A 22,085-nucleotide genomic window follows, 5' to 3' on the forward strand; every position below is an offset into this window, starting at 1 on the left:
TGACTACTGCCAAGCTAAAACTGACAAAACCAAACAAGCTTAGTTACCACAAATAGGACCATGCAAATTGATGAAAATACACCTGAGATAGATAGAGCGTGAGAAAGCCAGTCACTAAAGGGAAAGGCAAAGACCTACAGGTATAGCTAAGACAAAATGATCAGGATCAGTAAAACCAGCTATTATTAGCCACTGTATGAAAACAAAAAGCTGGCCCTTCCACTGACCACCAGGCAGAGGATATTTAGTGGTCCACAGTCCCTATAATAAATAAATGACTTGAGGACTGATCAGAGTCTTAGCACTTACTTGAGATACACTACGCTGAGAAGCACTTGTAATTGGGAAAAGTGCTACAGCAGACACATTTTATAATGGGAAAAAGGTGTAGCAAAAACTATTGCAAAAGCCATTGAAAAAATATTTTAAATACTAAAATAGATAAATAAAACCAATCTTTGCCTTTCTTGTTCTATTGAACAAAATATGTACTGTATTTTCTGGCATATAAGACTACTTTTGAACCTCAAAAAAATCCCCCAAAAATGGGGGGTCGTCTTATACGCCAAGTATAATATCTCCAAGGTAACCTAAGTATAAGTATTACCGGTAGATGTAATCTCTCAAGACGCTGGCTGTGTGTAAATCCTGTACCGGTATACCGTATGTACCGTAGCTTCAGCTACATACAGTGTACCACGCTGAGCCAATTAGGGAGAGCGATGTATTCTATTATTGAATGCAAAGCCTGCTCGGATTGGCGGAGTAACATCAGTCCGCCTCTCTGACTCTGCTAATCCGAGCAGGCTTTGCATTCAATAATAGAATACATCGCTCACTGTATACCGGTACAGGATTCCCGCACAGCCAGCATCTTGAGATTACATCTACTGGTAATACTTAGGGTACCTGGGAGATATTATGAGAGATTACATGTATTACAGTACTAGGGTACCTTGGAGATCTATGAGAAATCTGATGTTTGATGGTGTTGCCTTGCTTCGGAAGGGGGGGTAGTCTTATACGGCGAGTATAGTCCAAGACCTATGTTTTAACTTGAAAATTAGGGGGGTCGTCTTATACGCCCAGTCGTCTTATACGCCGGAAAATACGGTACAAAGAAACTGGAAGAATATATGTCAATATCCCTTATGGAAAGTATATAAAATACTGTTAGTTGTCAAAGGAAACCCTAAAGAGGGGGACCTACGTACATAAACCAACAAGACCCCACCACAATATTTAAAGACAGTCTGATGGACAAGGAGCATGCTACTATGAGCTATACAGATGTAGCCATTGTCACTGTTTAAAATATTTAATCTCTTCTGTTATACAGTATTATAATGCCATTGACTACTCTTACATGAAATTACATTCAACAGCTAAATGTAGTCTGGGTACCATATCGGGAAAGGCTACATCTGTACTCATTGTACAATCAGGAATGATGTGATGATCAGAATATGCACAGCAAACATTGATCTTTTTATATCGTTTATGTAGTGTAAGGAGTGAATGCAAAGAACAAACTACCACAAAACAAGCTACTTTATAGAACAGAAAAAGCTAGCACCCGACCTCTATCTCCTGGCAGTTTCTGGCAAGTCAAAGTCTTGTGTTCTCACCCAGTTTATCAATTGTGGTGATAAGATCCGAAGGAACAAAAGAGTCCAAATCAGCATCCAGGATTCCAAGGGGGTCCAGTTGAGCCACATGATGTCCACGAATCTACCCGATTTGAAGAGGTAAGCCAAAGAAAACAAAAATCACAAGACAACATCATCTTTAACTAATGAAAGGGATATGCCTTCAGATAGCAGCGGTCTAAACATATATAATATGTGCAGGTGGTGTCAAATCCTTAGGATATTATTAGAGAAGGAAGGATTGGGAGACAAGGATTTTTTGGCACAACATAATTAATAAAATTAAATTTTTATTTATGAATCCATATAAAACCAGGGGAAAGACATACTTGATATAAAAAATGTGACCTAAAGAAAGGCCCCAAGAACTATAATCAAATTATGTAGCAGTTTGTTAGAATAACAATTCCATACAGAATATACAAACGATATTACAGACTTAGTAAGCAAATACTTGACATCAGGAGAATCCTGCCGACGGATGCCAGAAGACACGAAATGCCATCCAACCAGATCAGCTGATGCCGTATTCAAACATTCATATTAATAGATTCGATATTGCTCAACATGTTTCGCCTTTTTCAAAGCTTCATCTGGAGCATTTTAGTGGAATACTCTGTACAGTGTTATAGAGCGAGACATATGCCTCAGCATCATTTGTGGATAACGGGGGGGGGGGGGATTTATCGTGGGTTACAGGAGACTCATGTGGTCAATAGACAGTAGGAGACCTTAGAATTGTAGCAACCAAGGACTGATGAGAGCCTGGCTGCCGTCAACAGCCCCAGTAACAGACAATTACTGTGATTTGAGTCCCAGGTAAAGACCCATCAAATAGGTACTAACATGAGCTCCTGAACTATACCCACAACATCCTCCCCGGATGGGGAACGGCCACCATGAAACATCATCTTTAAGGCTAAAAAAATGCTCACCAATATTTGTGTGCCCCACTGCATCTTAATCCATGGAACCATTAAAAAAGACTTGATATATGCCTAATGGGTCTAAACTTGCAGCATGATGCCCTTTGATCTGCAAGCAAGGACAAAACCACTGGCTTATTTTTTCTAAATCTATGTAAATAATAGGTCTAAACTTGAAATATCAGCAATGTAAATGCAGTATGCTTAGTATGTGCAAAAATAACTTTAAATCCCAATGTCCTTGTCCATCTCAAAGTCCTTGTTTAGGCAGTTTGTGTTATAAAATGAAAACACCCTGTTCCTATCTACTAATAATGCTCCTGCATTGTCACTATGTCACACTGTCTTCTTCTGGTGACTCAAAGTGGCTGTTTCAATACACATTATGCAGATATGGTCCATTGTTATAACCAAGAACCCCACCATAAAAATGCCTTGCAGCTATTGCTGAAGTAAATGCAAGTAGACAGAAAGTGGCTGCAACAAGGCTGCAGGAGGTTGGCAGCTCTGAGATGCAACAAACAAGTATTTTACAGAAATAACCATCTATAACATTACAAAGTGATTTAGCAAGCTAAGTTATCAGTTAGAATTTGACTCTACTTCAATTTATCAGGAACATTGATTCATCAGTTACCAGATGACTTAAGCTGGCCATATATGGATCGAATCTCAGTTGGTTCAGCAGGGGCCAGTCAAGATTTAATCCATCTATGGGCAGGCTGTTTGTACTTATGATCCACTTTATTGACTTCAGCACAACCAGCCTGTCTGATTTTTTTCCCATGCGATCAGCTGCCAGCAGTGACCATTGTGTTCTCCCGGCAGGGAAGGCTCCTCACTGGCAGAACACAATAGTGCTTAGGATGGGATTCCCACATCAACACCGACTGGGTTAATGAGGGAAACAAAAATGTTCTTTCACATTTTCAAAAGAAAAGATAATTGCATGATTTATGGGCTGCTTTGGTTTGAGGTTTCAATAACACCAATAGATCTACAAGGCAATCTTCCTCTACTGTGCGGTTTTCTTAGCTAAACCCTAGAGGTTTGGGAATCCTTTGCCATGTTGTAAATGCTTATTTTAATTAAATAAATACAGTTTACAAACATAAAAAACAATTTGACCCAAAACCATTTTTGTTTCCCTTTAACTTCATATATTATGTTGACATTATAATATGCTTATAGTAACCTACAATCATCACTTCTGTTTGAAGAGCTTTTTATAGCAGTCACTTAGCACTACAACTCATGACTACAATGGGCAGAAAAGTCTTGTTTACCATTACTGACAATTTTAGGTGAAGAAGGAAGACAATGTGCAGGGTTAAGTGAGCCCTCTTGTTCCAGTGGGGAATTATTTAATTAGAACAAATTAGGTTAAATCAAACAAAGCAGTAGTAGCTCTAATTCTGCAGAGCAAAGATTCAAAGGATTAATGGTACTGTACAATTAGTGAAAACATCCCTTCTGTTCTACAAAACACAAAATAAATCAGTCTATTAGTCACAAGGTAATGATTTATGCCTACTGTTCAGGATGATGTAGTCTTTTCAATGAAGGCTAAACACATAACACAATACAACCATCAAATAAAGAAAATCTCTTATACTCTTTTCTTTTATTTTGTTTTACTCTTATATTATGATCTAGAATCACTGTTTCTCTGCCTCTGAGTCACTATGGTGACTGGTAATGGGCATTTTTACTAGAAAGAAGCCATAGATGGTACGATTTTCTTTCCTGCGATCACAGATTGCAGGAAAGAAAGTTGTTTGATTTCTCCATCAGCACAGCCAGTGTTGAGTGTTGATGGGGTAATCGCTCCCACAGTGCTACTGTGTTCTGCCTGCAGGGAAGCCTTCCCTAAAGGCAGAACACAAAAATTACTGCTAGCAAATATAGCTCGATGGATCCACTTCAGTACCACCAGCCTGCCCATAGGTGGATCAAATATCGGCCAGTCCCTGCTGAACCAGACAAAATTCGATCCATCTATGACTGGCTTTAAAAAAGCCCTGCTTTAAATGCTTTATGTTTTTTCTATCTAGAGACAAAGAAGGGGCTAGGTCGTTGAGCAATGATGGTTCAGATAATTCAGAAAAGGTAATGGAATAGAAAGATTATCTGTCACTTTGCCTATTTGAGGTAAAAAACCCCAGCCTTGCCTTGTTTGGCTGCCGATACTGTCAGGAATACCTGGTGCTCCTGAAAATATGGCGACAACTGCTTGAGAAATAGGGACCATATTCCCATGAAATGTTGAAGCACCCTTGGGCTTTCCCTCATTTTGCTGGTGTTGGATGTAAGCTTTCTCTTTCGTTCATCGATGGACACAGCGCTCCATAATTCATACTGGGTTATATTGCCTCCTCCAGGAGAAGGACCAGGCAGATCAAAAAAACACCTGGCTACGCCCATGGGCCATCTTCAGCTGGTATATAACCCCCCTCTCTGCTCTAGGTATTCCATTTTATTCTGTCTAGTCAGGAGTAAGGACCTAGGCTCCCTGCTGGGATCTCTTAGTCCTAGCAATTTTTTCTCCTTCCTTGCATCTTTGTAGATCTCCCAAGAGAAAAAACAAAAATCAAAAATCAACTGCCAGGCTGGGAAATGGGCTGGATAATCTAGATCCAGAGGTCCCCCCACCCAGCCATTAAGCACATGAAGACTGCAGTTACGCACTAGGTCGGCTCATTGACAGAGGCTGGCCCGCGAGTTAAACGTCTCACAGAGTCGCTTACGACCGGGCGTTGGTCTGAATCGAGGAGTTCTGTCTTGAGCATTACCCGCACCATGGAAGGGTAAGTACAGATCCCCCTCTCTCCTTTGGGTGGTTTGGGGTGGACCCGGGTACCCTCCAGGGATGGTCAGGCCTGCCTGCGGGTTCCCTCCTCCCATCCTAAAGCCCCTCGGTTGAGTGGTATCCCCCCTCCTGCAGACTGGTGGGGACCCCAGGGCAGGCGGTGGAGTCCCCTGAGGGTCTTCTCCACCATTTCCCTTCTGCAAAGATCTTGAGGTGTTGGCCCTACTGTGTGTGGGTATGGCGCAGTTTGGGGGTCGCCAGAGCAGAGGACACAGCAGTGCAGCATGTACAGCGGATTTCCCCGAAATGTTGTCCTGCCTGGTGGAGTGCAGTACTTGTGGGGGGGTGGTCTCTTTGCAGAGGGCGCAGTGGTGTGGAAGGCACAGTGTGTTCCTGGCAGCAAGCTTTGGCAGCCGGCGACCATGTTTGGGAAGTCAGATGAAGTCACGGTGGCCATTTTTCCTTGGTTTGGCTGGTCCCGGCCATGTTTGTGTAGCCTGATGACGCCACAGCGGCCATTTTCCCTTAGCCCAGCAAGACGCTAGAGATGGCCGGAACCTCGTGGAGAGGCCAGAGCTCCTCCTCTGTCTCCTCTTTTCGTCCCGATATATATGAAGCAGGTGGCGTCCATGGCGTTACTGGGTCCGAATTGCGGTGCTCCTCCGGTTGGTAGGGTGAGTCCTTGGGGGTCCCTGTGTACCTCTCTCTCTGCTGATAGGTACCCAGAGCATTGGAGGGATCCTTTAGGGGTGCCAAAAGATCTTTTGTACTTCAAGGCCTTCCTTCACAGCCCATAAGAAACTATTTTGTGCTCCCGGGACTGAGAATAAGGGAAATAGATCTTTCAAATCTTTCCCAGGAGATTCCAAGCAGCCTTGGTCTGGTAAGCCTAGTGCTGGCTTCTCCAGACCCGCAGACAAGACCCCTTTAGCATGAAGGTCTGTCCTCACCCATTACTGGGTTGGAGGGACATCTTCGCTGGTATCCTGGGCTTGTGGACCTCCTTTGTGAGCGTTAAGGGGATTTACGAAATTATTCTTTTGGAGGTGCCAAAAAAGGGAGGCAAACTTTGTCCATTTCAGGGTTTTAGGGCCCTGTGTCTCCTTGTGTGGAGATAATTCCTGCAAAAGTTTGGGTGACATCCGGACTACCTAAGGCCCCCCCCCCCATCCCTGTCCAGGAAATTGCCAATGTCTGATTTTAATTTTGACCAGGGTGGTCCTTCCTCTGGACAAACTTCAGGAACCACAGGCCATGATTCATCGGCTGCTGTCACAAAGACAGTTCTCTCTCCCAACTTGCATACAAGCTCTGGATCTGGTGGAATCCACCCTTTAAGACGGTTTTGTTTGCACAGACCTGCATTCAGCTCCTTCAGCAGGTTCGACTCCACAGGAGGATAGGGACGTTAATGGCGAGGTCACAGGTTCCTCTGCAGGCGTCCTAGGGGTAAAGTCTATCATCCTCAGTTTAAGATTCTTCTGCGGTTCCTGTGAGGAATCAAGGATGAGGGTCTTCCAATGAGTCTGGTGGCCATAAACGTCCCTTGGGGGCTTCCTCTCAGAGAAGACCAGTTGTCCCAAGGGCCTATCTACCATCCTACTTTACAATTGCTCGTTTTAATGGCTTGGCTATTGAAAGCCAGATACTAAGGGATAGAGGTTTATCTGGATCAGTGAAACCCACTATGATGAAAGCGAGGAAGTCGACTTCCAGCAAGATATACCATCATACGTGGAAAGCGTACATTTCTTGGTGTGAGCCAATTGGCGCTCATCCTCTATCCTTTTCTGTGGCTTGGATCTTAGCCCTTCTCCAACAGGGGGTAAAGCAGAAGTTGGCCTTAAGTACCATCAAGGACCAGGTGTCTGCCTTGGCAACCTTCTTTCAGCGACCCATAACCATGCACTCTTAAGTTCCTACCTTCATTCAGGGGGTTCCATATGTGTCTCCACCTGTACGGTCTCTTTTGTCGCCATGGCATTTCAACTTAATGCTCTCTGTTTTCCAAAAACCTCCATTTGAGAATATGTTTGAGTTTCCTTATCTACATTGTCCCAGAAGGTGGCATTCTTGCCGGCTATTACCTTGTCCCACATGGTATCAGAGTTGGCAATACTATCCTGTTGCAGTCCCTATTCGGTGGTCCAAAGAGATAAAGTGGTTCTTCGTCCCTGTCAGTCATTCCTGCCCAAAGTGGTCTCTGACTTCCATTTGAATGAAGACAATGTGTTGCCTTCCTTGTGTACAAAGCCGGCTCATCCCAAGGAATTTGCTTTGCATACTTTAGATGTGGTTTGTGCGATCTGGGTGTATCTGGCAACTATGGAGTCCTTTCAGAGGTCAGACTTGTTCTTTGTGGTTACACATGGACCAAGGATAGGGCTGGCTGCTTCTTTGTGTACCATCTTCAGATGTCTCAGATTGACGGTGACTCAGGCCTATTCTATTAAAAGCTGGGTTCCTCCTTTCCCTGTCACAGCGCATTCTACTTGGGCGCTGAGTACTTCTTGGGCCTTCTGTCATCAAGCACCAATATCTCAGGTTTGCAAGGCGGTCACTTGTTCGTCAGTGGATACTTTTACCAAATTCTACAAAGTAGATATTTTGGAATCTGCGGATGCTTCTTTTGGCCTCAAGGTTTTGCAGGCTGCTGTTTAAGAGGGGCTGTTCCCTCTTACGGGGGGGTTTTCTTTAAATTTTTATTTTTTTCAGATGTGGCATCTATGACCTGGTTAAGGCTTCTTTGTCCTGGTTAGGGCTCTTATTATTATTATTATTATACAGGATTTATATAGCGCCAACAGTTTGTGCAGCGCTTAACAAAATGAAGGCAGACATTACAGTTACAATACAATTTGGAACAAAAGGAATCAGAGGGCCCTGCTCGTTAGAGCTTACAAACTAAAAGGGAGGGTCAATTGATACAAAAGGTAATAGCTGTGGGGGATGAGGTGATGGAGCAAGGGAAACAGTGTTATTAGGTAGTAGCCGGGTAGGCTTCTTTAAAGAGAAGGGTTTTCAGGGATCGTCTAAAGATGGATAGATTAGGGGACAGTCGGACAGATTGGGGTAGAGAGTTCCAAAGAATGGGAGAAGCTCTGGAGAAATCCTGGAGGCGAGCATGGGAAGAGGTGACAAGGGAGCTAGAGAGCAGGAGGTATTGGGAGGACCGAAGAGAGCGGCTTGGTTGATATTTTGAGATCAGGTTAGTGATGTAGCTGGGGGCAGAGTTGTGGATGACTTTGTAAACTATTGTTAGCACTTTGAATTTTATTCGTTGGGGGAGTGGAAGCCAATGAAAGGATTGGCAGAGAGGGGTGGAGGACACTGAATGGTTGGTAAGGTGGATAACTCTTGCAGCAGCATTCATTATGGATTGAAGGGGGGATAATCTATGTAAGGGTAATCCAATGAGGAGGGAGTTGCAATAGTCGAGGCGAGAGATAACCAGGGCGTGAATTAAAAGCTTGGTGGTGTCATTGGTTAAAAAGGGCCGTATTCTAGCGATGTTGCGGAGGTTAAGGCGGCATGATTTGGACAGGGATTGGATGTGAGCCTGAAAGGACAGTACAGGGTCCAGGGTTACCACTAGCACCCTGGCATGTGTGGAAGGACTGATAGTTGTTCCATTGATCTTGACAGAGAATTCCGGGGAAGGGGCACGTGGAGGAGGAAATATTATGAGCTTGGTTTTAGATAGATTCAGTTTCAGGAAGTGGTGAGACATCCAGGCTGATATGTCTGTAGTAGATCAGTGATGCGGGAGGAGACTGATGGGGTGAGCTGAGGGGTAGAGAGGTAGATTTGGGTGTCATCAGCATAGAAATGGTAGTGGAAGCCATGGGAGGCTATTAGCGGACCCAGGGAGGAGGTATAGATTGAGAATAGTAGCGGTCCAAGGACAGAACCTTGGGAGTCCCCAAGAGTAAGAGGAGTTGCAGGGGAGTAAGTGGAATTGTAAGTGACACTGAAGGTGCGGTGAGATAGGTAAGATTCGAACCAATGGAGAGCACAGCCACGGAGACCGAGCAAACTGAGTTTTTTGAGAAGGAGGGGGTGGTCAACAGTATCAAAGGCAGCAGAGAGGTCCAAGCGTAAGAGTATTGAGTAGTGACCATTGGTTTTTGCTGTTAGTAAGTCATTTGTAAGTTTTAGGAGAGAAGTTTGTGTGGAGTGTTGCCAGCAAAATCTTATGTTTAGCCTTGGGTTGTTTCCCCACCCCTCATTTTCCTTTTGGCATTGCTTGTGACATCTCAGTAGTTATGATTTATGGAGCGCTGTGTCCGTCGATGAACGAAAGAGAAAATTGAATTTTTGTACTTACAATAAAATTCATTTCTCTGAGTTCATCGACAGACACAGCACCCACCCCTCTAAGGAGTTTTGATACTTCTAATACTGCTTGCTACTAAACTGAATACCTAGAGCAGAGAGGGGGTTATATACCAGCTGAGGAGGGCTCATAGGCATAGCCAGGTGTTTTTTGTTCTACCTAGTCCTACTGCAGGAGGAGGCAATATAACCCAGTAGTTATGATTTATGGAGCGCTATGTCTGTTGAATAACTCAGAGAAATGGATTTTACGGTAAGTACAAAAATCCAATTTTTTGTTGCATTCTATATGGTATTATACCTATGACTTTGTATATAACACTGTATGGAGATGGAGAAATGAATGTATTATGAAGAATCTGAAGATGCGGCTCTCACATGTGTATGGTTGTAGCTGAATATGCTATTTCTGATTTTCACTCCCACCTATATGTGACTATATTCATATATTTCTGATTATTTCTGTTTATTGGAACTATATTACACTACTGCCAAAACAGGTAAATAAAATGGTATGGGAATAGTAACTTCCAAAAGTTCTTTAGCACCTGAAATTAGTATTTCTTGCTAAATAAACAAGAATAACAGAATGGTCTTACAACCTTGCTCTGACAGGCAAAATACAAGAAAATAATCACAATACTTAGGGTGTCATTAAACCCACATCATAAAAATTGTTAGTGCATGCTGTATTACATGCTGTTCATACTTAGTTACTATGGTATTCGTTTTCTGTATTCTCTAAAGAAAAAAAAAAAAACGGGGTTGTTCCCGCTGTTCACTGTCCCTCTCTTCTTGTCTGTGTCCCCCTCCAGCCTGAGATTGTGTAGACCAGCCGTTGCCATATCTACTGAGCATGCTCAAGTTTCAGTTCCTTTTTAAGCTGTTCGTTCCCTCCTTTTTCTTACCTGTGCAGCCCACTTGACTAAAGAGTAACATATGTGGGAGAACATAATTTGTATAAATGACAGCCCTTCCCTCCCTCTTTCTCCATGACCACTAAGCAGCTAAACACAATAGGGTGGGATAATACACGCTGATTGATGGAGGCTTCGCCTCCCTGTAATTCTAAGTACATACAAACAATAGACACGGGCTGAAGGGGTATAAAACAGGCTGTGATTGGCAGTGCCTCCCCCTAGATAGCCAACACCCTATTTCTGCACAAAAATAATAACAATTTTAGTTCAAATACATATTTGTATGACAATTTAAAACATTTATTTGAAAATAATAATGTATTTTTCTCTCTGCATTCTGAAAGTTTTTTTTTTTTTGCTTTTTTTTTCTTATTTGAGAATGTGACCTGCAGCAGAGAACAAGAATCTGGGAAAGAGCTGGATCACATGACAACTGTATTTAAAATATAAAAAAGGTACTTAATTTTTTTTATTACAGGGCCATCATTCATGTACATAAGGAAAAGGGATAATGTGAATTAAACCATGTGTGTTTAGTATAATTTTATTATGAATGTAAAGGCAAAACTAGGTCTAGTTCAAGATGGAATACTGAAGGTTAGACCCACTGTCAGGTTTTTAATGCTGGCTGTTTTCCCACCATGGATGTTACCTTTTATAAACCCCAAAAGTGATTCTAAACCCTCAGAAAAAAACTGAATGATATACTACAATACAGCACATGTACCTTCTTAAATAATACTATTTCTCCTTTTCTTGTATTCAGTCATCCACTATCCTGACAAGTTTAATGGAAACCATGAAACTCATGGTGACAGTCCACCCACTCTTGCTGCCCATGAGCTGCGATTGACAGCATTGATCAAGGTATTGTAAAGGAGGTGTGTCGAAACTAAAATCCTGTCACAATGATTCCCTTGCCTCCCCCTTATCATACAAATAGGTTCCTGGAGCTTTTAACCCTTTTGTAATTGAAATATTGTGTGTTTCCAGTACACGCAATGCAGAGTTCTGTTTAGAAAATGCAGCTCTGCTCACAAACAGCTGCCTACCGCTTTACATAATTCCCTGTACATTCAGCAGGCAAGTTGGCATACCCCGGGTCACATCAGCCAGGAATATACAGTATCTCATAAAAGGGAGTACACCCCTCACATTTTTGTAAATATGTTATTATATCTTTTCATGTGACAACACTAAAGAAATTAAACTTTGCTACAATGTGAAGGCAGTGTACAGCTTGTATAACACAACAAAAATAACTCACCACACAGCCATAATGTCTAAACCGCTAGCAACCAAAGTGAGTTCCTCAAGTGAAAATGTCCAAATTGGGCCTAATTAGCCATTTTCCCTCCCCGATGTCGTGTGACCCGTTAGTGTTACAAGGTCTCAGGTGTGAATGGGGAGCAGGTGTGTTAAATTTGGTGTTATCACTCTCACTCTTTCATACTGGTCACTGGAAGTTCAACATGGTACCTCATGGCAAAGTAATCTCTGAGGATCTGAAGAAAAGAATTGTTGCTCTACATAAAGATAGCCAGACTGTAAAAAGTTTGCCAAGACCCTGAAACTGAGCTGCAGCACGGTGGCCAAGACCATACAGCAGTTTAACAGGACAGGTTCCACTCAAAACAGGCCTCGCCATGGTCGACTAAAGAAGTTGAGTGCACATGCTCAGCATCATATCCAGGGGTTGTCTTTGGGAAATAGATGTATGAGTGCTGCCAACATTGCTGCAGAGGTTGAAGGGGTGGGGTGGTCAGCCTGTGTGTTCAGACCATATGCCGCACACTGCATCAAATTGGTCTGCATGGCTGTCATCCCAGAAGGAAGCCTCTTCTAAAGATGATGCACAAGAAAGCCTGCATACAGTTTGCTGAAGACAAGCAGACTAAGGACATGGATTGCTGGAACCATGTCCTGTGGTCTGATAAGACCAAGATAAACTTATTTAGTTAAGATGGTGTCAAGCGTGTGTGGCGGCAAGCAGGTGAGAACAAAAGACAAGTGTGTCTTGCCTACAGTCAAGCATGGTGGTGGGAGTGTCATGGTCTGGGGCTGCATGAGTGCTGTTGGCACCGGGTATCTACAGTTCATTGAGGGAACCATGAATGCCAACATGTACTGTGAAATACTGAAGCAGAGCGTGATCCTGTCATTTCGGAGACTGGGCCGCAGAGCAGTATTCCAACATGATAACGACCCCAAACACACCTCCAAGATGACCACTTTCTTGCTAAAGAAGCTGAGGGTAAAGATGATGGACTGGCCAAGCATGTCTCTAGACCTAAACCCTATTGAGCATCTGTGTGGTATCCTCAAACAAAAGGTGAAACAGCGCAAGGTCTCTGACATCCACCAGCTCCGTGATGTCGTCATGGAGGAGTGGAAGAGGACCCCAGTGGCAACCTGTGAAGCTCTGGTGAACTCCTTGCCCAAGAAGATTAAGGCAGTTCTGGAAAATAATGGTGGCCACACAATATATTGACACTTTGGGGCCCAATTTAGACATTTTCACTTAGGGGTGTACTCACTTTTATTGCCAGCGGTTTAGACGTTAATGGCTGTGTGTTGAGTTATTTTGAGGAGACAGCAAATTTACACTGGTATACATGCTGTACACTTTTACTACTTTACATTGTAGCAAAGTGTCATTTCTTCAGTGTTGTCACATGAAAAGATATAATAAAATATTTACAAAATTGTGAGGGGTGTACTCACTTTTCTGAGATACTGTAGCTGGGAAACTGTTGCACATCCCTATAAAGCACAGCTGAGCCTTCTAATGAAAGAGGAAGGGACGCCTAATACTTAGAGCTTGACAGGTAAAAGTCTCAGCAGAAAGGCCACAGTCAGAGCTGAAGATGTCTGGGCTTCCTAGGCAGAAAGGAAGTAGCAGGTAGTAGTCAGGTGGATCGCTACAAATGCATCTCATTAACACAGGTGGAAGGACTAAGTCTCTTGTCACAGGGAATGATTCTCCTAAGTGTATAGCCTAGGGATCACTAGCCCTGTAAAAGAATCACAGCAAAAATCCCTGCCGCTTACTTATCCCTACAAACACTAAAGCCAGAGACACAATCCCAGAGAGATCCCATCCTCCTACCAAAGAAGATCTACTACAAGAGAGCTTGGGGTTATCACAGTAAGTGGCATCAGAATGGAGTGTGCCACAGGATGGTGTGTGTGTGTGTGTGTGTAGCATATATAAACCTAAGCTTCAGCAAGCTGTGGTGTTGTTGTAGCGGGGTTCAAAGGTATGATGAGAGCTGGTGAGAATTACTGAGGTGAGGTGGTATGTATACTCCCATTCTGAGATGAGCATTACGGTTTTAAAAAGTGGGCTTTCACTTCAGAGACAGCATGTGACACCATTTCTAAAACTACCCATTTCTCACAGCAGTGCAAAGATCACGACTGACACCAATTCTGCACACTAAAGCTAAAGCTGCCCATACACTGGCCATACAACAGACTTTTGTCAAAGGAGCCTACTGCAAAATTTTCAGTTGAACAACAGTTGCATTCAATTAGATCAGGGGTGTCAAACTCAATTTCATTACAGGGCCGCATAAGCAGTATGATTGCCCTTAAAGGGCCAGTTGTATTTAGGGTGCACTACATACAGGGTGCAGAGTTCAGGAGGGCATTAGGTACAGAGTGTAGGGTTTAGAGGTGCACTATACACTATTCCACCCAACCCTCCCCCCCCTCTCAAAGCTTTCTTGCATCTCTCCCCTACCTGGCCTGACTCTAGTATCTACATGTGTAGGCGCCTCTGCCTAGCCTTTCAAAGAGAACATTCTCAGATTCTGGAGATCTGTCCCTGCTATTAGTGTGTGCAGGGATCTGTTACTTCTGGGAGCTGCTGTGTTTGCAAGTGACAGCAGGGAGCAGAGGGCCAGAGATGGAGGTGGTAGAATGGAGTTTTACCATGTTCTGGCAGCAGAACTGGGTGCGAGGGCCATTTGATAGAGCCTGGAGGGCCAGATTTGGCCCGCAGGCCTTGTGTTTGACATGTGTGAATTAGATGCAACCACAGTTCAGGTATTTTGACAGCCAGCAAGGCCTGGTGTTACAATAAAATGACCACAGTGGCAGATTCGTCCATCAGAATATGACCAGGTTTAAGAGCACCCGAGTGACACAAACAACAGATTCAGTATGCATCCTTTTTTCACTATTACATTTTCACAGCTCTTACGGTGAAGAAACTTCTCCAAATACGGAAAGGTTTCTTCACTGTAAGAGCTGTGAAAATGTGGAATAGACTCCCTCCAGAGGTGGTTCTGGCTAGCTCACTAGATTGCTTTAAAAAAGGCCTGGATTCTTTACAGGGTGTACTTAATATAAGTGGGTACGAATATTTATAGGTAAAGTTGATCCAGGGAATATCAAATTGCCTCTCGAGGGATCAGGAAGGAATTTTTTCCCCCTGCTGTAGCAAATTGGATCATGCTTTGCTGGGGTTTATTCGCCTTCCTCTGGATCAACCGTGGGTATAGGTATAGGATTGTGTATATGGGATTGTATGGTTGGGTTTTCATTACTGTTTTGTTTTTTGTTTTTTATTGGTTGAGCCAGATGAACTTGTGTCTTTTTTCAACCTAACTATGTAACTATTACCAACAGCTTTATTTGAAATAAAAAAAAAAAAAAATAGAGTTATCACCAAAACAAGTGGTGAGCGTTATTTTCCAGTGGTGAGGGTTACTGTTCCAGTAGTGACAGGCTAAGAGGGGAATTTCCCTTACTTTGGAAGAGATTTCCTTTGACCTTATGTTACTTCACTAAGACGGGAAGTGAAGGGAAATCACACCAAAGTCACACAGAATAAATACACACAGGGGTTTTACCTCTTCATTATGCTATCCAAAACAGAAACAAATAAATTATACAAACAATTTTGTCTATACATACATTATTATTTCTAGAACTATACACAGCATTGCCCTTTTATTTAATTTTCCATAAATCTTTGTAAAGAGTTTTTATACCTGGTAGGCTCTAATTAAGGACTGCACTGCCAAATGGTCCTCCACTAGCTTCTCTGTTTTGCCTTGTGCCATAGCAAAGCCTTGACTGCGAATGAGCGAAGCTTTAATCTCTATATCTGATTTTTGCATGGGATTGGCTTCACCAGTAGCTCCAAGATCTGCTTTGCGAAAAAAAGCATCCCAAGACTAAACAAAAAGGAGCAAAAACAACAATTGTTAGTTTATCAGGTGTACGTAACTTGTCACTGCTTACCTATTCAATTCAAACAATTTCAAATTGTATAACATACGAAAAAAATGAAAAAAACAACGCAAGATTGATTTAGCTATTCAATAAAAAAATAAGAGAAAGAGATGCATGATGGAAACTAAGTTTTGCTTGTGCTTAATAAAGTATTTCAACAAAATGACTACTGCTTGTAAATGTTAAAAGAGGGTATTATTGATGCTTTTTCTCAGGAAGCTATAGCGGTCGTAAAGTTGTCCATTATGAAAATTACACAACAGCAAAATTCAAAATCATTATTGGCAGCAAGTGAAATCTATGACTCAGCGTGACTTAGATGTAATATGTATTCACATCTGCAATACATTAAGATTATTAAAAGATTAATTTACATATACAACGTACTTACAAATCAAAGCAAAACGTTGACATCTTTTATGATTCGTAACCTGGACACTTAAAACATTTAGATATATAGGAGCACAGACAAAATCGACCAGACAAAATTATTTTATTAAAATTCTATATCTAAACCTAAGACCAAAAATTAAATGTATAACAGCTTACCAAGTCCTTAGATATGGTAACCGAATTATTTGATTTTTTCTGCCTTTTTTACTTTATTTTCACCTGGCAATCTTGCCAATATAACTTTTCGTGCACAGAGTGACAACACTCACTCACTATTCTGTATTTATGGAGGAGCAGCACTGTCGCTCTAGGACAGGTTTGTTTGGTAGGACTACAGAATACTTCCCCCCCTTCCATAACAAAGCAGGAAAATGTCCTGTAGCCCACAGAGAGCGTTGGAACCAATGTTAAATGATAATGGTCAGTAGAGGCAGAGATAATAGAAAGTTATCAGCTTACAAGCTTTCTGGTAGGAGCCACAGGTATTTTTTGTACTTCTCAAATATATAACAAAATGCTTTCACTGGCATATTTAACAGACCAAAAAGAAAGCAAAAATTAGAGATATTCATTGTTAAGAGTTACATACAATTTAACCAGGCATTTTAGTTTGGTAACATAGATACATGAACAGAGGCATATACAGTATATTACAGGAAAATACCCAAATAACTTTTTTTTTTTTCTACTGGATGTAAATGGCTGGGTCAATATTTGTGCTGCAACGAGTTGCCAAAAAAATTCTACATGCACCTTTACTGTTACATTTTAGTGCATTAGGCAGCCCATTCAAATGAATGGGCAGACTTAACACAACACAAGCTATTGTTCAGCATAAAGAGCAGGCGTTAAAGTGCAATGGGGCGATTTGGCCCCAAAACAGTAAGTTTGGTCAGTAAGCATTGGTTTGGCCAGCCAAACTGGCAAAGCCAAAGAAGTAGTGGAACCGCACTCAGGTAGATGAAAGTAAAATAATACTTATTTATTCTTCAAATCATAGATGAACAGACAGTGCAGGGGAACAGGCAATCCAAAGGTTAACCTTTGGATTGCCTGTTCCCCTGCACTGTCTGTTCATCTATGATTTGAAGAATAAATAAGTATTATTTTACTTTCATCTACCTGAGTGCGGTTCCACTACTTCTTTGCACTTCATCCGGATGACGGGTCTTACCAGCACCAGGTTGGACTTACACACCTGAGCGGCTCCTTCTCTCTCAAACTGGCAAAGCCACACATTGCAAATATTGTTATAATCTTAAACACACATGCAAGTGGTTTTTCAAAGGATTTGCACTGCAAATGTTTGCTGAACCTACGTAAATTTTACAAAACGCACACATTAGTTTCAGGGCATTTACCATAGTCACCCATGATTTTCTAACTGGTTTCACGCCTATCATATTAACGAAGAATCAACCAAAAGCCAACACATACAACATAATATAGAGATTCCAATAACAAACAAGATTCATTCACTATATTTAAATTCAACAAGGATCATCCATAGACAGCTGCATATAACATAGCAGAGAGATTCCAATAACAAACAATATTTGCCCATCAGCTCCCAAATTACACATAGGATGAATCCTCTCTTAAAATGATGGGCAAATAGACTATAAAAATGATAAGTAGGTAGTGTTACTCTTATCTGAAAATTAGGGCCTAATAGGCAAATCTTGTTTGTTATTGGAATTCCTCTATTATGTTATATATACAAATGCTAACGGGTGTATCTTGAAGTCTGGTAAGTAGGACAATTTGTTTTAAAGCGCATTCTGTAAAACCGAGATGGACAAATATCCAGCAAAAACCTTTAAACATAGATCCCATAGATAGATTGTTCTACATTGGCATAGAATTCTTAAATTCATGGATCATGACTGTCTGGTTTCCTGAATTGTGCAATTCGCCCGGTGGATACACATACTTTAGAAAATAACTTTAAAATAGCAATTTTTACAAGCCAATCATTTCCATGTAGTAGGGGTAATATGACAATTGTGTAAAATATTTGTTGCCAGCAATAACTTAATTTACTAATCATATAAAGTAAGCATGAAACCACAAATACACCACCAGTATTTTAAGGTTTCAGGTAATTACCCACAACAAAATTATCACCTAAATATTTTTAATATTGTTCCTATTCAGTTATTCAGATTTTTCGAGGTACACTAAGAACACTTGTTTCTTAGTAATATTGTTAGAAAAACTTTAATATATATATATATATATATATATATATATATATATATATATATATATATATATATATATACATACACACACACACACACACTGTAGAGAATCAGCCTGGGTGAGGCTGAAAATATGGTTAATTATAGAGGGCAGGTACTTCACTTTCAGATCTGCTTATTAACCACCTCAATACTGGGCACTTAAACCCCCTTCCTTCCCAGACCAATTTTCAGCTTTCGGTGCTCTCGCACTTTGAATCACAATTACTCAGTCATGCTACACTGTACCCAAATGAATTTTTTATCATTTTATTCCCACAAATAGAGCTTTCTTTTGGTGGTATTTATTCACCGCTGGATTTTTTATTTTTTGTGATATAAGCGAAAAAATAGCGAAAAAAAAAAAATTATATTTTCTATTGTCTGTTTTAAAAGAAATCCAATAAAATCAAATTTTGTCATAAATTTAGGCCAGAATGTATTCTGCTACATGTCTTTGGTAAAAAAAATCCTGATAAGTGTATGAAAATAGGTTTTTGTGAAAGTTAGAGCGCCCTCAAGCTAGGCTACGTATCATTGAAAATTTAACAGTCCTGATGTACTGACTACCTATCTCATTTCTTCAGGCCCTAAAATGTCAGGAGAGTACAAATACCCCCCAAGTTACCACTTTTTGTAAAGAGGACAGTCCAAGGTATTTAGTAAGAGGCATAGTGAGTTTTTTGAAGTTGCAATTTTTTGGCCACAATAGTTTTGGTAATGAAGATTTTCTTTTTTTTTTCCCACAAAATTGTTAAATTGACAAGGTATTTCTCACACATGACATACATAAACTTACAAATACACCCCAAAATATATTCTGCTACTCCTCCTGAGTATGGCGATACCACATGTGTGAGACTTTTCCACAGCCTGGCCACATACAGAGGCCCAAAATTCAAGTAGCACGGTCAGGCGTTCGAAAGCCATAAATTACACATTTCATTTCCTAACAACCTATCACATTTTTGAAGGCCCTGGAGCACCAGAACAATGAAATTACCCACAAAATGACCCCATTTTGGAAAGAAAACACCCCAATGTATATTCTATGAGGCATAATAAGTCTTTTGAAGATGTAATTTTTTTCCACAAGTTTTTGGAAAATGTGGGAAAAAATAAAAACGTATTTTTTTTTACACAAAGTTGTCAATTTATAAGATATTTCTAATACATAGCATGTACATAGCAAAAATTACACCCCAAAATGCATTCTGCTGCTCGTCCTGAGTATGACGATACCACATGTGTGAGACTTTTCCACAGCCTGGCCACATACAGAGGTCCAACATCCAAGTTGCACCGTCAGGCGTTCTAAAGGCATAAATTACACATTTCATTTCCTGAGTACCTATCACATTTGTGAAGGCCCTGGAGCATCAGGACAATGGAATAACCCACAAAATTACCCCATTTTGGAAAGAAAACACCCCAATGTATATTCTACGAGGCATGATGAGTATTTTGAAGATGTCATTTTTTTCCAAAAGTTTTTGGAAAATATGGAAAAAAATAAAAACTTTTTTTTTTTTTTGTACACAAAGTTACATAGTTACATAGTTACATAGTAGGTGAGGTTGAATAAAGACAATAGTCCATCCAGTTCAACCTGTGTAGGTGTGTGTGACTGTAATCATCTAACATAGCCCTCAATCTCCTGATCCTTGAGATGTAAGTCTAAGAGTCTTTTGAAAGTCACCATACTACCCGCAGAAACCACCTCTTGTGGTAGACAATTCCACAATCTTGTAGCCCTAACAGTAAAGAACCCCCCACGTTGCCTGAGGTTAAAACGCTTCTCCTCTAATCGCATTGTATGTCCTCGAGTCCTCATGCAATTCCTTCGAATGAACAGCTTTTCTTCTAAGCTGAGATCCCCATTAAGATATTTATAAATTGCTATCATGTCCCCTCTCAGACGTCTTTTCTCCAGGGAAAATAAATCGAGCGATTGCAGCCGCTCTTCATAGGTAAGGTCCTCCAACCCCCTAATCAGTTTAGTTGCCCTTCTCTGGACTTTCTCCAGCTCCAACACATCCCTCCTGAGGACTGGCGACCAGAACTGGACAGAATACTCCAGATGCGGTCGGACCAGAGTTTTATAAAGTGGAAGGATTATAGTCTTATCTCTGGAATACATCCCTTTCTTTATGCATGCTAATATTCTGTTGGCTTTGGAAGCTGCCGCTTGGCATTGCATGCTGTTGCCTAATCTATCATCAACTAAGACTCCCAGATCTTTCTCCATTTTTGATTCCCCCAAGGGTTCCCCTCTTAACGTGTATTGTGTTTTTATGTTTTTGGTCCCCAAGTGCAAAACCTTACACTTCTCCACATTAAACCTCATTTGCCATGTCGTTGCCCACTCCGTAATTTTGTCCAGGTCATTCTGTAGGATATCTGCTTCATGCTGTGCAGTTATTGCCTTGGCCAATTTTGTGTCATCTGCAAAAACTGATAACGAACTACTGATCCCTTCCTCAATGCTGTTTATGAATAAATTGAACAAGGTTGGTCCCAGGACTGAGCCCTGGGGCACCCCGCTTACTACCTCAGACCAGTCTGAGTATGCGCTGTTTATTACTACCCTTTGGACACGGCCTTTTAGCCAATTCCGTATCCAAGTGCAAACCCTGCTGTCGATACCTGCAGACCTTATTTTATAAATTAAGCGCTTGTGGGGAACTGTATCAAACGCCTTAGCGAAATCCAAGTACACCACATCCACTGGTCTCCCCCTATCTAGCTCACAGCTCACTTCCTCGTAGAATGCTAAGAGATTGGTTTGACAAGAACGCCCATTTGTAAACCCGTGCTGGTTACTACTGATGATGTTGTTGTCTTTAGCATACTCTACGATATAGTCCCTTATCATCCCCTCCAAAAGTTTACATATTATTGATGTCAGACTGACAGGCCTATAATTTCCCGGGATATGTCTCTGGCCCTTTTTGAATATCGGAATCACGTTAGCCTTCCTCCAATCCCCTGGTACATCTCCTGTCCTAATACTGTCAGCAAAGATCAGGAACAGTGGTCTGGATATAACCATACTGAGTTCCTTGAGCACTCTCGGATGTACGCCATCCGGGCCTGGTGATTTGTTTGTGTTAAGTTTATCCAGTCTTTCCCTGATTTCCCCCTCTGTTAGCCATAGTGGCAAGTCCTGTGTATTACTACTAACCATACAGTCATGGTCAGTGTACCCTTCCTTTTCCTGCGTAAAGACTGACGAGAAAAAAGAATTCAGCACGGTTGCTTTTTCAGTGTCCTCTGTAACCATCCTCCCATCATCGTTAATTATGTGTGCAATATGCTCTGCCCTAGTTTTTTTGCTGTTGATATATTTAAAGAATTTCTTTGGGTTTTTTTTACTATCCTCCGCTATTTGTCTCTCAAAGTTGATTTTAGCCATCTTGATTTCGTGTTTACACTTCTTATTTTCCTCCTTGTATTGCTGGAAGGCCGATACTGTGCCCTCTGATTTATATTTCTTGAAGGCCAATTTTTTTCCCCTAATAAGTTTTTTAACGCTACGGTTTAGCCAGCCAGGTTTGGCTTTGTCT

General features: G+C 41.4%; 1 protein-coding gene across 1 annotated transcript in view; it reads right to left on the reverse strand.

Annotated features, from left to right (window-relative positions):
- The window catches only part of OGDHL (oxoglutarate dehydrogenase L), a 302,089-nt gene that overhangs the window by 172,065 nt on the left and 107,939 nt on the right, over nt 1-22,085 (reverse strand). The window contains exons 3-4 of the mRNA XM_082267472.1: nt 15,640-15,825; nt 1,629-1,731 (exon numbers count right to left, since the gene is read on the reverse strand). Of these exons, the coding sequence (XP_082123598.1) occupies nt 1,629-1,731; nt 15,640-15,825 (289 nt within the window). The remainder of the gene's footprint in view (nt 1-1,628; nt 1,732-15,639; nt 15,826-22,085) is intronic.

Source organism: Pelophylax lessonae (genome assembly GCF_965119305.1).
Source record: "Pelophylax lessonae genome assembly, chromosome: 9".
NCBI classification, from domain to species: Eukaryota; Metazoa; Chordata; class Amphibia; order Anura; family Ranidae; genus Pelophylax; species Pelophylax lessonae.